The following is a 16,595-nucleotide window of genomic DNA, read 5'->3' as shown; positions in this document are numbered from 1 at the left end:
CGATTCGAGGTCAACAGTGATCTAAAACTTATTAGATGTTTCGTGCAAAAGCTATTTCTAAATATGAGTGAACTTATATAATTGGGAAGATACTAAACACGAAAGATGTGCTCAGGGAAGTTGTTCTTTCAGGTAGCACTTGGGCACAGGCAATCTCTCTTTCCTCAGGTCGGGGCTCAGTTCCTTCTGTATCGTGTCCAGGTCGTGATAGAGCTGTTTGAACCGTCGCACCAGAGCGATCTTGGAGTCTCTCACCTGGCATACCTTCTTGTTGAATGCCTCCTTAGTTTGGAATATCTGCCGGCAACAAATACTAATATCAGTTGAATGATAAAGTAGAAAGAGGAGCTAATTATGAAAAGAAAGTAAACTACTTGCTGAGGCGGATTTGAAAGCTATTCCGATAGTGTCACATATGAGAAATGTGTTTTTCTATGCCCTTACACACTATGCTATCAACGTAAAGATCGTTCCATAGATTCAGCAAAATTCCGAAATTTTTGCGGCATCTTATCCGTTCCTTGGACTTTGTCACCCTGGGCGCTGTAAGCCCTCGTATAAATCCAGCCCTGCATGTGTAAAATACGTATATCACCCAATATCCTTTAAATAATAGAAAAACTATTTACTCACAGATAACCATATTACACACTTCACATTTAGTATAGTGAGGTGCTGCACATTAAAATATCAAAACAAAAAATCTATAAACATTTAGCGCTTTGCAAACTTTTGCTGGCGGAAATCTTAACCCGTACACAGAGTCCAGGCTTAATTACGGGCTTAATTGCTGATCATATTATGTTTGGGCCTCGGTATATAGTAAAGAATTTAATGACGGAAAAAGAAGAATAATAAATATTAAACATCTCGAAAAGGGCAATTTTCTAAGAATAAGAAAATATAGCAGCAATTTAACTTCAATTGGCCCCAATATTTGTAAATTATTGCCAAAATATAAATTACTACCTGTTTCCCGCGGCTTTGTACGCTTTTCGTAAGCTTTGCCCGTGCATGTGAACTTCTGGTTTAATTGAATTATATTTACAACGCCGATGTAGAGTTTGCCTTGTTGCCACGATCAAGAAAATCTGTTTATGTTTATAGCCATTGTGCACGTACATGTACTTTATTATAAAGTGGTCTAACACTCGAACTTTAAGTTCAATGAGAAATGTATCTTAAATAAAAATATACATAATAACTTAGCGCCTTCAAATAGTGTTTGGCTATGTAATATACGTGGCTATGTAAAATATATAATATGTAATATAAACTGTCTCGTAATTGCAGTTTATAGTGTGCAGGCGCTTTTAAACCTTTTATCTTTTGCAGCGCCGCTTGGTGGTGAGTTACATCAATGGGCATAGCTTATAAACCTTCTCCGTGGAAAATACGTATACATACAAATTTTCATAATGGTCTGTCTAATATTTTGCGTTCCATAAAGGACAAACACACAAACATTCATTTATATATATATATATATATATATATATATATATATATATATATATATATATATATATATAGAAGGTTGAAGACAGCTGATTCTTTTTGAAACAGTGCGTTATTTAAGCGGAAAGCTATCAAGATTAACTTTAAAACATCACCTCTTTGTGAAGGCTCAACATCTGCCAGTACTTCTGTGCCGGACTGACCCGTTTTTTCTCAGGAACTCTGTAGGTGTCCGATGCTTTCAGTTTGAAATCGCCAATGTTCTCTAAGGCATATTCAAATTTAATAACGTCTTCAGGGTCGTCCGCATTGATGTCGGGCTTCAATTCCAAAAAGTTTTGCCACTACAAACATAACTACGATCAAGTTCGGATCATATTTAGATTTAGCGTAATATATGTGTATAAACAGAACTTGTTACATTGGTAATACAGTAATAATAGACATGTTAACTGACATTGGCCCTGTAGTATCAACGAACACAAAGCGCTTACCTGTTGTTGTCGACGTTCTCGTTTCAATCTCTGCATATTGCTTTTAATCACCGCTTTCCTCGCTTTCAACGAGAGCTTGGAATAGTACGGCTGTAACTTGAGCATTGATTCTACACCCGATAGTCTGCTCATGGTTATAATACTGCTTCCACCCCGAGAACTGGTGTCCAAGGTCCTAGCCAAAGGAAGCAGAGATACAATTATTTTTTTTAACAATAAATTATTTTGAATAAAAAATCAAAATCTTTGGAAGAGATGGTGTAAGGGGTTCGCTTCTAACTGGCTTGTACCACTCAATAGTAGATATCAAATGAGGACAAAAGCAGATGCTGTCACTCACTGAAAACGTCAAGATACTGGAGAACTCGTAAGTGGACGACTAGGTCTATAGATCTAGTTCAGATCAGTGCTAGTCTTCCCTTCTCTCGTTTCCAATGACCAAAGACAAAAATACCACAGGACATTCGTCCCCAGCAATTGCTCCATGGGATATCGGCACGATGTGTTCTCCACAAATTATCCTGAACACTTCGTTACTCTAAAAGTCGCAGTCCGGTAATTTTTAGATTTGAATAATGATACGACTGAATAATGATTTCTCATTTCAACTTTTGAAGTGTTATCATAAAATCAGTCTATCAACAGTAACAAATTTAGTTGTTGTAACTAAATAATATGGAAAATGATCTTTCATAGCTTATATGTTCATTTTTGTAAATTTTATAGGTATTTTTAAGGTTATATATACCTTTTAACATTATACATATTATATTATATATACTATAACCTTATACATATTATATTATATATACTATAACCTTATATATTTATAAGGTTATAATATAAAAAGTAGGTAATAAAAAGAAGTATTTAATTCATATAACCAGCTAGATTACCAATTAGGTCTTACGTTACAATTTTTAAGTAAATTTGTTTTTATAGTGATATTTTTACCGTGAACTTACATTTGACTCAGAACAGGTTTCGCATCCAGTAGAACAGACATTCCTGATTCTGCATTGAGAAACGCCGAAGTAAGCTTGTTGTGTGTGAATGCCTTGATGCGCAGAGCTTCATTTCTGAAAATCACAATACTTGTTTACGTTAAAATGTAAGATAAACACTCTTTCATATCATACATTTCAGAAGGCGTTTCATTATTGCGGACCTTGATGTATAGTGGCAATAATAAAATAACACTGACTTTATTGCTCGGACGGTGACATCCAAAGAGGCGATTCCATCGACGAAGTAGTTCTGCATCTTTTTGACCAATAGCCGGGCGGTCGCCACTTGGAACGCGAGCTTGCGCATGGTCAGTGCCATGTCTGCGGCTATCTTGTCTCGCAGTGCAGCCGTGATACGCTCGTCTAGCTCAAACGTGGAGTGAGGCAGGATCTGGCTTGCAGGCAGCATGGAATTTCTGTACAGACACGTTAAAAGTGGCATAATAGAAATGTATTAGGAGATTTGAGTTTTTGGCGTATATATATATATATATATATATAATATATATATATATTATATATATATATATATATATATATATAATATATATATATATATATATATAATATATATATATAATATATATATATATATATATATATATATATATATGTATATATATGGCATTAACATTAAAATGTACTGTGAATAGTTTCATTTGGATATAGTGTTCACTCTTATCTCGACTTTTTTTATTATAACGCAGAATATTTCCATCAAATTTGTATTATATCAAAATTTCAATCTAAACATGCAAATTCGATAATGTCACAATTCTGCTGACATCCTTCCAGACACAGTCGATTGTAGGACTGGAACTAGGTCCACGCCTAGTTTGACGAGGGTGGTTGACGTCACTTTTCTGCAGGGTAGGACAGTTAGTCCACAGTTGTCGGCGTGGACTAACTGTCCTACTTTTCAAAACTGACCTGGCCGTGCATTAGTTTTTCTACCTGCACTTATTCTTCATTCTGGTCGGTGATGCTTCCACTACATTCGCACAGCGTACTGCTAAAGCAGTAAATATTAACAACAGTTTACTCAAGCTATGAAGTGGATTACTAATAGGGATTTTATCTTAACGAATTCCATATAGCATTATATTACTATCTGATTAATTTGGCATTGTCCTAATGAATCATAAACATCTACAGTAAGTTTGTATTAGTTATTCCTTATGTTGGACCATCGTTTGTATAATACTGTATATACCAGTAGACACGTTACTCGTAGTACACGTTACTTGAAATGGATGGTTTATTGTTTTATTAACATTGTTAATAGATAAAATAACCATTTAGTTCATATCTAATAATCATTTCTAAAGTTGTACCAAATTAAGTTAAATAGATACGAAGACAAAATATTTTATTACCTTAAATGGTGGCTCTTGGCATATAATCCAAACAGTAAACAAAACATCTGCCTACACAGACATATTAACTTACATAATAGTGACCTTATGCCACTAACGATACGTTGTAAATATCACTCAAACATTAATTCGATGAACGGCTAAAAGATTTGTCTAGTTTCATTCAAACTTCCAATTGCTATTCATCGCTATATCCCGCTGCGAAAAAACGTAACGTTATTTCAAATAGTGATCACGGAACGACAGGAGATAACATGTTTAATTACTAGCAGTTATAAGGACCTCGAACGCTCCAAATTCTTAAATTTATTCTTAAACCCTATTAGTTTTATTCCCATTTAAAATAAACCGTTAACTGTTAAAAGTTTTAAAATTTTGTGTTTAGTTAATAAAAAAGCCCTAGTTAATATTGCTTTGTTTTCTCGAACAAGGTAAATACAAATTTCTGAGAAGCCTACTTCTGTCAAAAGTCAAATAAACTATGCATTTTATAACTATATAAAAGTTATATAGTACAATCCTTTGATGTCTGCATACAGTACTCATCATGCATACTCAATATTTACTAAAGTGTACAGTTAAAAGTAGACTTTTAATAAAACTTTTAGTTTTAAAAACTTAAAAACTTTAAAAAAAGTTTAATAAAACTTCTTATCTAAATATTTGTTTTACTTGTGCTCAACAGTGGTCGCAAAAAAGTTTTAATTAAGAAGTGTTGTTATTATCAAGCTTACTGTATGCTTTCACAACTAAATGTAAGGTAATTTATGATTGTGCTACTATAAAACAGTGTTTACACAGAACAACTGACTAAAGTTAACAGGCTCTTATATACTATTATATAAATGTCTTGTTCTCTTTACCTGATTTTTCTGTGCATTCTTACGATATTTTAATCGTTGTTCTCCTAGTCGGAGCGAAAATGTATCCAATAAAGCAAATACCACTATAATCGTTACAGACATTCCTAAGTTAGAAATGGCGTAACTAACCTGACTTTATTTTATGTATATAATTTTGTTTCATTCTTTTTGCAGCTGTCTTATGTAGTGTACTGAAAACTATTTAGCAGATATAGAGTTTAGATCTCGAAACATCCATTCAAGTGCTGCAGTGTGAGTACGACGATCCCTTGTCAACTCCTCGTCAAAAGAAACCCAGGCCGGGACCGTGGACCCACTGTCCACCTCTTAAGAAGTAGGTAAGAAATGCTTCCGGCAGTTTTATGACGTGGACCTACAGTCCGTTTACCGACACAGTCACCGGCTGACCATTGCCATCTGTCAAACATTGTGGACCTAAAACACTCTGAGATCGTTTTGGTACTACAATGATGGTTGTTGAAACCAACCTGTCAATTATGTAATCGAACTCGTTCTTTAGGCTTGCCAGCTTCTGTCGAACATCCTCCTTGCGGCCTTCAGCCAACTTCAGCTGCAGGAGCTTCTCTGCGTTCGTCCTCGTCTGTTCTAGGCTGGGTTCACTCTCCCCACTTTCGTCTATCACCACATCCCTTGGCTGTGACGAACAAGCCATCATTTAATACACATAGTACCAATTAAAGTGGCGTGTAAGAATAAATAATGCTAGACAAGAAATACTGGGTGTCCCCACATGTAATATGAAATAACCAGCACATGTAATATGACAATGTATTTGTTTTATTTTCGAACAACTACGCTAATGTGTTATAAACACAACCAAGACTAGCACGTTAAATGTGATCTCCGTAAGTCAGTCTCACGCGTTCCAATCGGCATTCAATCTCCCGCCAGTGTTTCTCGTGGTCCTCTCAACTGCAGTCACATCCGATGCGTTAGTTTCCGTATACTTTGTACTCTTACCTGGTACATGAAATGAATCCCAATGCAAGTAAATATATGGTGTTAAGATCTGGCGATCTCGCTTGCTTGACATGCGATAGGTCATCTCTTACCTAGCCAACGACCAGGAAATTTATCATTAAGAAAATCCCGAACATCGTTTTTGTAATGTTTTGGAGCTGAAGTCAGATTTGGTAAAGCACTTGAGTTAGTGCAAAAATGTGTAACATATTTCACATAAATATGACCTGCCACTGTTTGTTTAGTAACAAAATGCACAACGATTGCATTGTGCATCAATCCTAACGAAACATTTATTTTTGGGCTGTGTTACTGCCAAACCAAAACGGTTACAGCAATAAGACTACAATCAATGATATGGATTGAAAGTTAACAGTGGTGCTATAATCAGCTAACTCTTCAGGAAACATCGATTAAGCTGATATTCACGTTAGTGGCTAAGTTGTTGATATAGACAGAGATGAAGTTCGATTACGAGGAAATATTGCATTTTTAAATTGGTGGTTTTTAGGCACTGTGCGGGAAGTATGACCGTTAAACTTCAAAGACACAATCTTGATTCTATTACTTTCCGTTTAAATTGAAATCGCTTAAAAAATATTTATTTCTTATAAACGTATCCAAATAAATATATACGAATAGCAATTATAATAGTGGTCACATTTAAAATTTACCAACTTTATAAAAAATAATTTTAATTCAAAAATTGTTAGACACTTGACTTGTTGGTATATACAGGGTGTTTGAAAAGTATGGGTACGGCTTAATATTTTAAAAATCATAGGAGATAACATCTATAAACTTTGCACAGTGTCATATGGCTATGTAAACTATTTTTTCTTGGTATTACCATGACATACCAACCATGGGGGGACGGCCCACGGAATAAATACCGATGTTTTTTAGTTTTATTTATTGTGTTATAAATTTATGACATAATTTGCTAATTAAAAAAAGTCAGTGAAAACACATTGGTTAGTAGAGTGAAACGCCGTCAACCCATCAGAATACGACGATCCAGTCAGAAATGGCAGCGCATAATGTACTTTACAATGTGTACCTAAAACAACCCGCCATTTCTGATTGGATAAACCTTTTGAGATGCGGTTTGCGGCATTCAACTCTCGACCCATGCTTCAATTTAAGATTTCCATGTTTTCCTCCGTGGGCCGTTCCCCCATGGTTGGTATGTCATGGTAATACCAAGAAAAAATAGTTTACATAGCCATATGACACTGTGCAATGTTTATAGATGTTATCTCCTATGGTTTTTAAAATATTAAGCCGTACCCATACTTTTCAAACACCCTGTATATATATAACTACCATACTAATTAGGAATAAAATCATCAGCATGTAAGAACCATAATGCTGAATTTTAAGTTGGAAACACTGGGTGGTTTCCACCTTAACGACCAGTCCAAAGATCGCGCTAAATTATTTCAATTTCCCACTCTCCCCCGACATAACTGTTCTGTAGGAAGTGATAGGAAATCTTTAAGAGTGATATCGCAATGTTACTTATTGCAAACATCATACTTGTAAATTGGTACTAAGAAACTATAAAATTGAATATTATAACGCAACTATTCTGGAATTTGATAATTTCTCATATAATTTCTCTGTTTTGGTTAAGTAGTTATTAATTTACAGTTTGTGCAATGTTGTAAGCTATCTAACTTGTTACTTTTCCAAAATCAATCCAAACTTTCAGGTGACATTACATTTTTATGGTATATTTTTAAATTTGTTTGAACAGCAATTCCAGAAAAACTTTAAGCAAGAAGTTTTGTTATTATTAAGCTTTTTTTGAAAACTATAAATGTCAATACATTTATAATAATGGTTACATTAATTAATTATGTGTTTGTGCAGTCATAAAACAATATTTAGAGATAAAAGTTGATTACACTTAATAGGCTCTTCGAGTAATACGTTTGTGTGCTGTAATTATGTCATTTTTCGCAACTTCAAGAGACTAGTAGAACGAAGCGCGGAGGGATTTTCGACATAGGAATAGGCGTTAACCATGGTCCCTAGAATGTCCATGTCACATTTCAGTACAATCGGTCCAATAGATTTTACGAGACTGAGTGAAAAAAACACGCACACAGACGCTATTAGATTTGTATATAATAGTGTATATAAATTGGTATTAAAACATGACGATGAACTCACCAAAGCCAAAAAATTGTACGGCAAAAACATGAAGCATAATAAGTTATCAAGTATTCAAGCTTAGGATATCGAGGTATACAAGTATACAATAAATGTACAACACATTCTATTTTGTAAATCAGCAATGATAACATAAAATACATGTGTTTAAACCAACAAAAGTATTTTACTAGTAATTGACACTATGTACAGTATTATCAATGCAATAATCCTAAATTATCTTGCACTCACTATCGAGGCGGAGACATATATCGAGCCTTGTCTCGACGCCAGAGAGGACGCTATGGGAGTCAGGAATCCCCAACGATTGATCGAGTAGCTGAAGATATTACCGTCGGTCCCGCAACTGTAGAGGTAACTACCGTCGTTACTTGTCATTAACCGGCGCACGGCACCCTGCTCTGTGTCATGCATGGGCAGATCGTAGTACAACGTCATGTCTGCTACTCCGTCCTCACAGTGCACTAACCGGACGATACCATTATCTAGGCCGAGTGCCAGTACTTGCCCATCGCATCTAAAACAGAGTGTAGAGACTTTAGTGGCCTATATCACCAAGTCAGATTAATCAGATTTTAGTTAAAATACACTTTGTATAAATGTAACAGTGTCACAAATAGTAATGTATGATGTAAAAGACCTAGAATTTGGGCCAGCAATTAGGAAATCGACATTATCCCATATAAATTACAAAACCTCCACAAATAGGAACAATTTTTAATATCTGAAACCGCTTTGGCCATCTTTCATTTATTAATGTTTAGTTTTAATTTGATTTTCAATTACGAATTAATGATCAATTATAACCTAAGAGCCACAAATTTACGAAAACATTATCACATTGCAAGTGCATATACAAAATGTATACATAGTATATACAGATACGCAATAGCAGTAGGTTATGCAAATTTGAAATGCGCAAAATTTGTGGCGTACGGCTATTGCATTGAAACTGAATTTTAATATTACAGTACATTGATGTGCAGTACCGTTTTAATGTACTTAAGATATTTTGCATTTAGTATAAAATAATATTTTTCGTAGCCAAAGTTGGGTCTATCGTAGAGGTAGACATCACAGTGCATTTGGTAAATAGGGCCAACATGAGTTACTAAGGTATCTCTCAGGTAAGTTTAAGTAATACTTCAACAACCTATCTTAACATAACTGAGATCTTATTGGTAGAAAGTTATTGAGAAGAGTGTAGAGATAAGTCTGGAAACAGGTTGGTTCCGAGGGGAATTATAAGCTCATTCTCAGATTTTAGTGCGTGTTTTTTATTTCTAGAAAGAATCAAATTCAACAAATGTTAATATTCAGTCAGGCTAGCAACAAAGTGTGTGTTCAACTACTTATATAATCTTGAACTTTTTGAACCCAATATATTTTCCCAAAATAGTTATTGACTGACTGCGTGTTTAGCGAGAAAATTGTACAAATTGGTCCATTGGGAGTTTTAATTTATGTCTGTCCAAATTTGGCTCTGTTTACATTGCCATTCTGGTAATCATGTTGGTAACAAGAAAATTATAGCATAAACCAAATTTGTAAACAGGGTACCTATATGGTGAACGTTAAGCATAAGTTATACGAGTATTAACACATGAGATAAATTTACTTTGTTGGTTCGGATCATTTTATACAAAGCTTGGGCATCTATGTTACATTGAAACCAATCTAATTACCAAACGAAGGGCATTTTTACGAGTTTTTAAATGGGGTTATTAATGAAAATGGGATTGAAGGTGCACGGATCCATGTATAGTAATTAAAAAGTGTATATTAATTCACACTCTTGTCTGTTAACTTTGTAAAGCCCTAGTGTCTTGAAATTTGGAACTTAGCTTACAACTCGAAAACAATGTTATAATATTTAATTTGCTACTTTATACGATTGCTTACATATGCCTAGAATAGTGCCCTTGAAACAGATACTGCCACGTGAAATGAATAGATTTGTCACTGAATTATGCAATTTTTGTTAATTTTCATTACGTTTACAGACGTAAATGAACTCGTTTTGTGTCCACTTATAGACTTATAGCCTACATGTCTGTATGCTACAGAAGATGTACAATAAATTGATTGATTTAAAAATCAAGACCTTCAAACGTATTTATGTGTTTAAAACGAGCTAGTACGAAGAATGTGATGAGCGTTTAGTGGGGCCTCTCTTTCTGGTATTATTTGTATCTTTCTGTGTACTCGATAACTTTCGAATCCATTAACTGAAGGGTTCTTGCGTTTACACTCATTTTTCTACTTCTACATAGATATTGACGACGGTAAACATCTGTATATTGGGAGTTGCTCTCCAGGATGGATGTTTTCCACTGTGGGGTGAGCGAGAAGCCGCCCTCGCTGACCCGATGTTTGGCGTATGTTTAACTTAATCTGTAATACCAGTTGAAAAAATACGTGCTATGATCAGAATTATGAAATCCCTCACATATTGTAATTATGGAAGGAAATAATTCTACAAATATCACCATAACTTGAGGAATATACTGGCCAACAGCTTACAGGTAGGTGTAGCAGTGGATTGGAATATTCAAAGCATTGGGGACTGGATCGCTCTTTACAGGTCCGGTCACACCAAACGCATACTCATACAAATAACCACAGTCGTAATCGCCCATGGACAGCAGCAGGTTGTCATTGGGTAGCACAATCACAAACAGGATAGGACTGGGTTTTTCAGGGTAATACAGCGGCGGAAACTCTAGTTCTTCGTCCGAGTCCACTAAAGAATATTCCAAAAATGTTATTAACTTCTAATCAATGTACTAAAAATTTGAATAAAAAGTACAAATAACAGTTATAAATGTTTTCAACATTTTTGACGGAACAATATAATATTCACTAATACAATGCTTGTATTAGAACAGCAGTTTTAAAACTCTTTTACTATAGATAAATATATTTTAAAAAGAAATTACGGAAATAGTTTAGATATTTGACATTATATTAAAGACCATAAAAGTAAAAATGTTTATGGGGTGAGGAAAAAATGGAAACAAAAGGCTTGGTAACACAGAAAAGCAACAACCATATGCAAATTTAATTTTAACAGAATAGGATATATTTCTGAAATTTTCCATCGTTTAGTGATACAAGAAATCAGTAACACTATGTTTCATGCTCTGCAATCTAATCACTTCCTCTGTGTGATTTATCGTATCACTGAACGATGGAAAATGTTCGGGCAAATCGTATTTCGATCACAATCCTTCCAACATTTTAAAATAAGAATGTAACAGAATTTGATGAAGTAAGAGGTAATGGAGTAATTAGGAAACCCCAAAGATTAAAATGATCAAAACCACGAAAATATATCGTAGAAATAAAATCTTTCAGTTGAGTAACTTACTTTGGCGTAGTAAATCCTACAGTTATGTGGTTCATGCCTTACAGCCTGCGACATGTTTCCTCTGTCAAACACAAGTCGAGTGCCTTGTGTTCAACACGAACAATTCGACCAGCCCTCAAACATATATACAACTGTAAATGATGTTACACATTAAGAGAAATTTATAATTTTGAATATTATAACGGAGGGGGGGATTATTTAACTGTGGACTAAACGCGTTCGAAATCCTGGCACAGCTACTCCAGATAATGGCCTTTCGTTTCAATAATTTACTCCCCTACAGCTTTAGCTACCGGGTTGTAGGATTTCACCTTAATTTGGCTAACCCGGTATGGTGTTCTAGACGGAAGATCTAATTGGATTTGTACGCGATTCTTCTACTTCAATCATAGACAATCGAAAATGTTACAATAGCGATTGCTTTCCTGTTTCATAAAAGTGTTTAATTCATTTTTAGAGAAAATATCCTACAAAATAATTTAATTGTTTTAGCTCATGGAGGTATAACACAGTAAACTTGAGTAAAGGCCTTGAAAATAAACTAAATAATCATTTAGCTCACTCAAATAAAGTTCTTCGTTGATGTCCAGATTCGGGTTGTCGGCTTTTATTTTCGTGAGTTCCGCTCGTTTGCGTTCTAGCTTTTCTTGTTTCTTGAGCTCGATGGCCCGCAGCTCCTCTGCGCGGATCAGCTCCGACTTGACGCTCTTGAACAACAGTGATTCCTTGTACGGTTGCAGACTGTAGGTAGCGCTGTTGATCGAGCACGGACGTTCGGGCAAATTCACCTCATGTAAGGTACCGTCCACACAGCCGACTAACGCTGCTGCCTTCTGTAATAACGAACAACAGTGATTCCTTGTACGGTAGCGCTGTTGATCGAGCACGGACGTTCGGGCAAATTCACCTCTTGTAAGGTACCGTCCACGCAGGCGACTACCGCTGCTGCCTTCTGTAATAACGAAAAACAGTGATTCCTTGTACAGTTGCAGACTGTAGGTAGCGCTGTTGATCGAGCACGGACGTTCGGGCAAATTCACCTCTTGTAAGGTACCGTCCACGCAGGCGACTACCGCTGCTGCCTTCTGTAATAACGAAAAACAGTGATTCCTTGTACAGTTGCAGACTGTAGGTAGCGCTGTTGATCGAGCACGGACGTTCGGGCAAATTCACCTCTTGTAAGGTACCGTCCACGCAGGCGACTAACGCTGCTGCCTTCTGTAATAACGAACAACAGTGATTCCTTGTACAGTTGCAGACTGTAGGTAGCGCTGTTGATCGAGCACGGACGTTCGGGCAAATTCACCTCTTGTAAGGTACCGTCCACGCAGGCGACTACCGCTGCTGCCTTCTGTAATAACGAAAAACAGTGATTCCTTGTACGGTTGCAGACTGTAGGTAGCGCTGTTGATCGAGCACGGACGTTCGGGCAAATTCACCTCATGTAAGGTACCGTCCACGCAGGCGACTACCGCTGCTGCCTTCTGTAATAACGAAAAACAGTAATTCCTTGTACGGTTGCAGACTGTAGGTAACGCTGTTGATCGAGCACGGACGTTCGGGCCAAATTCACCTCCTGTAAGGTACCGTCCACGCAGGTGACTAACGCTGCTGCCTTCTGTAATAACGAACAACAATGTTTCCTTGTACGGTTGTAGACTGTAGGTAACGTTGTTGATCGAGCACAGACATTCGGGCCAATTCACCTCCTGTAAGGTACCGTCCACGCAGGCGACTAACCCTGCTGCCTTCTGTAATAACGAACTACAGTGATTCCTTGTACGGTTCCAGACTGTAGGTAGCGCTGTTGATCGAGCACGGACGTTCGGGCAAATTCACCTCTTGTAAGGTACCGTCCACGCAGGCGACTAACGCTGCTGCCTTTTGTAATAACGAACAACAGTGATTCCTTGTACGGTTGCAGACTGTAGGTAGCGCTGTTGATCGAGCACGGACGTTTGGGCACATTCTCCTTGTAGTGTATTTAGTGTGATAAGTACTAAGTTGGTAATGTACCCATAGTGATATTTAATGTCTGCACCAGTGATGTTGGCAGTATGTATTGTCAGGCGATGTAACATACGATATGGTCTGATATGAATAAAGAATGCTCATAGGCTGCTCTCCTGTGACGTCACATCACGCCACTACCCTACAACCAACGGTCCAAGCTGGCCAGCCAGCAGTCCACCCTGAGTCCACCACCAGACACCGTCATGTAACCCCCGTGTCCCGTCCGTTCCTTTACGAGCGGTCCTAGAGCAATGATACTCTAAATGTATCGTCTAATTATTTATCCTGACCCATAGAGTGTACAGTGTCGACTCGCATACATTACAGTGGCGACGAGGATAAAAATAACAACGAATGTGTAAGGACATTCGGGACATTGAAACAGTGAATTACAGTGATATAGTGCGAAGGGGCAACAAACGTAATGAAAACGTGCAAATAAACTCGAATGTGCAAGGACATTCGGGACATTGAAACAGTGAATTACAGTGATATAGTGCGAAAGGGCAACAAACGTAATGAAAACGTGCAAATAACCGCGAATGTGCAAGGACATTCCGGACATTCCAACGGTCGGGAGTAGTAAGGTACGCCGATCGATATAAACTATTCTTGGGGTAAGCAGCGCACAGGCTGATATTTTTATCGTTACAATTGATGCCGTTAGACGATTATTTTTACCGGGGACATTTTACACAATTATTACGTAGTGTTCAAGAAGACAAAATGGCAACTATCGGGTCTATGGGTTATTTTGATAGTGCGGAAGAATCGTGGCAGTCTTATATAGAGAGATTTGAGCTTTTTATGGATTTTAATGATATCGATAATTCAAAGAAACTAAGCGCGTTGTTGACAGTTATGGGTGTAAGGACCTATACGTTACTGAAAGACTTAATTACACCAGAAAAACCGTCTGACAAGTCGTACAAGGAAATTGTGGACACTATAGCGAATCATCTGCATCCCAAACCTTCTTTTATCACGGAAAGATTTAAATTTAGTAGGCGGAATCAATTTGATCATGAAACGGTTAGCGATTATATTGTGCATTTAAAACAGTTATCTAAGTATTGTGAATTCGGTGATAAATTGCCAGACTACTTAAGGGACAGATTAGTCGCGGGTCTGCGAGACCAACAGATACAGAAAAGACTTCTCGGGGAGGAAAACCTCACTTATGAAAAAGCCGTGCAACTAGCTACTGCAATGGAATTTGCTGAGAAGGGGGCGGCCCAGATGACAACTACAGGAGGACGTATTCACTGGATGCAGAGCAGCGGGTCGATACCGAAAAGGACACAGGCGGCGAGCAGCGCAGCGAGACGGTCATCGGACGGCGGGAAGGCGCTGGGAGACATCACCTGCTATTGTTGCGGCAAGCGAGGATCACACACAGCATCGCAATGTCGGTTTCGTGAGTACACGTGCAATCATTGTAAAAAGAAGGGACACCTTGAAAGAGTTTGTAGATCGAAAAATTATGTTAACAAACCTAATGACAACAAACCAAATGTTTTTACAAATAGGTGTAATGAGCCTTCAGCTAAAGGGAAACAGTTTTACAGCAATAAAAAGCAACATGTTTATAAAGGTAGGCAGCACTATGTAGAGGAAAGTAAAGAATCAGCAGAGTCAGGTTCAGATAATCACTGGAAACATAAAGACAATGACGATGTGTATGACATTTCCAATCTATTTACGGATAAAGAAATAGAAACTAAGATTAATACAATTGAGCCAATAACGGTACAGTTATTAGTAGAAAGTAAGGAAATTGTATTTGAAGTCGATAGTGGAGCTTGTGTTTCAGTTATGTCAGAAAAAGATTGTAAGACTAAGTTAGGAAATGTAAACATGTATCCAACTAATAACACAAAGAAGGATACACACATGTAAGGTACCGTCCACGCAGGCTACTAACGCTGTTGCCTTCTGTAATAACAAACAACAGTGATTCCTTGTACGGTAGCGCTGTTGATCGAGCACGGACGTTCGGTCAAATTTACCTCTTGTAAGGTACCGTCCACGCAGGTGACTAACGCTGCTGCCTTCTGTAATAACGAACAACAGTGATTCCTTGTACGGTAGCGCTGTTGATCGAGCACGGACGTTCGGGCAAATTCACCTCATGTAAGGTAACGTCCACGCAGGCGACTACCGCTGCTGCCTTCTGTAATAACGAAAAACAGTGATTCCTTGTACAGTTGCAGACTGTAGGTAGCGCTGTTGATCGAGCACGGACGTTCGGGCAAATTCACCTCATGTAAGGTACCGTCCACGCAGGCGACTACCACTGCTGCCTTCTGTAATAACGAAAAACAGTAATTCCTTGTACGGTTGCAGACTGTATGTAGCGCTGTTGATCGAGCACGGACGTTCGGGCAAATTCACCTCATGTAAGGTACCGTCCACACAGCCGACTAACGCTGCTGCCTTCTTTAATAATGTGGGAATTCAATTCTAAAGTTAATCGCTGTTTTATGTTATTTAATATCTAGGTTATGTGTAGTATTGGTCTAATGATAATGGTATAGTATTTCTTTATTATGATTTATGTGTTTACATGCTAAACAGTTTTATAATAATTTATAACACTCATCTCATTAATGCACAGGTATAATGTACAATACAAAAACACAGCCAGAGTACATGGCCAATGTTATATATTTTGATTAATAGTGCATCACATTGTTATTGAGCGAATACTGGAGTCTATGGTCAATATGTGGTAGTGTATGATTTAGGTATATGGTAACACTATAAGTGAAGTAAATAAATGAATAAACAAGTATGTGGATATAATTTATTGATTTAGCTTAACTTTAAATACAGTACTAGCCAATGACTTTGTT

At 37.1% G+C, this 16,595-nt stretch overlaps 1 protein-coding gene across 1 annotated transcript in view; it reads right to left on the bottom strand.

Moving 5' to 3' along the window:
- LOC124355713 (cilia- and flagella-associated protein 44-like) overlaps positions 1-16,595 on the bottom strand; it is a 55,073-nt gene that overhangs the window by 26,477 nt on the left and 12,001 nt on the right. Inside the window, exons 11-21 of the mRNA XM_046806872.1 lie at positions 15,924-16,046; positions 12,935-13,078; positions 12,290-12,812; positions 10,881-11,100; positions 8,589-8,874; positions 5,687-5,853; positions 3,157-3,375; positions 2,918-3,031; positions 1,953-2,127; positions 1,614-1,802; positions 121-297 (exon numbers count right to left, since the gene is read on the bottom strand). Of these exons, the coding sequence (XP_046662828.1) occupies positions 121-297; positions 1,614-1,802; positions 1,953-2,127; positions 2,918-3,031; positions 3,157-3,375; positions 5,687-5,853; positions 8,589-8,874; positions 10,881-11,100; positions 12,290-12,812; positions 12,935-13,078; positions 15,924-16,046 (2,337 nt within the window). The remainder of the gene's footprint in view (positions 1-120; positions 298-1,613; positions 1,803-1,952; positions 2,128-2,917; positions 3,032-3,156; positions 3,376-5,686; positions 5,854-8,588; positions 8,875-10,880; positions 11,101-12,289; positions 12,813-12,934; positions 13,079-15,923; positions 16,047-16,595) is intronic.

This window comes from Homalodisca vitripennis, chromosome 2, assembly GCF_021130785.1.
Source record: "Homalodisca vitripennis isolate AUS2020 chromosome 2, UT_GWSS_2.1, whole genome shotgun sequence".
Lineage (NCBI taxonomy): Eukaryota > Metazoa > Arthropoda > Insecta > Hemiptera > Cicadellidae > Homalodisca > Homalodisca vitripennis.
This window is presented reverse-complemented; position numbering and strand designations above follow the sequence as displayed.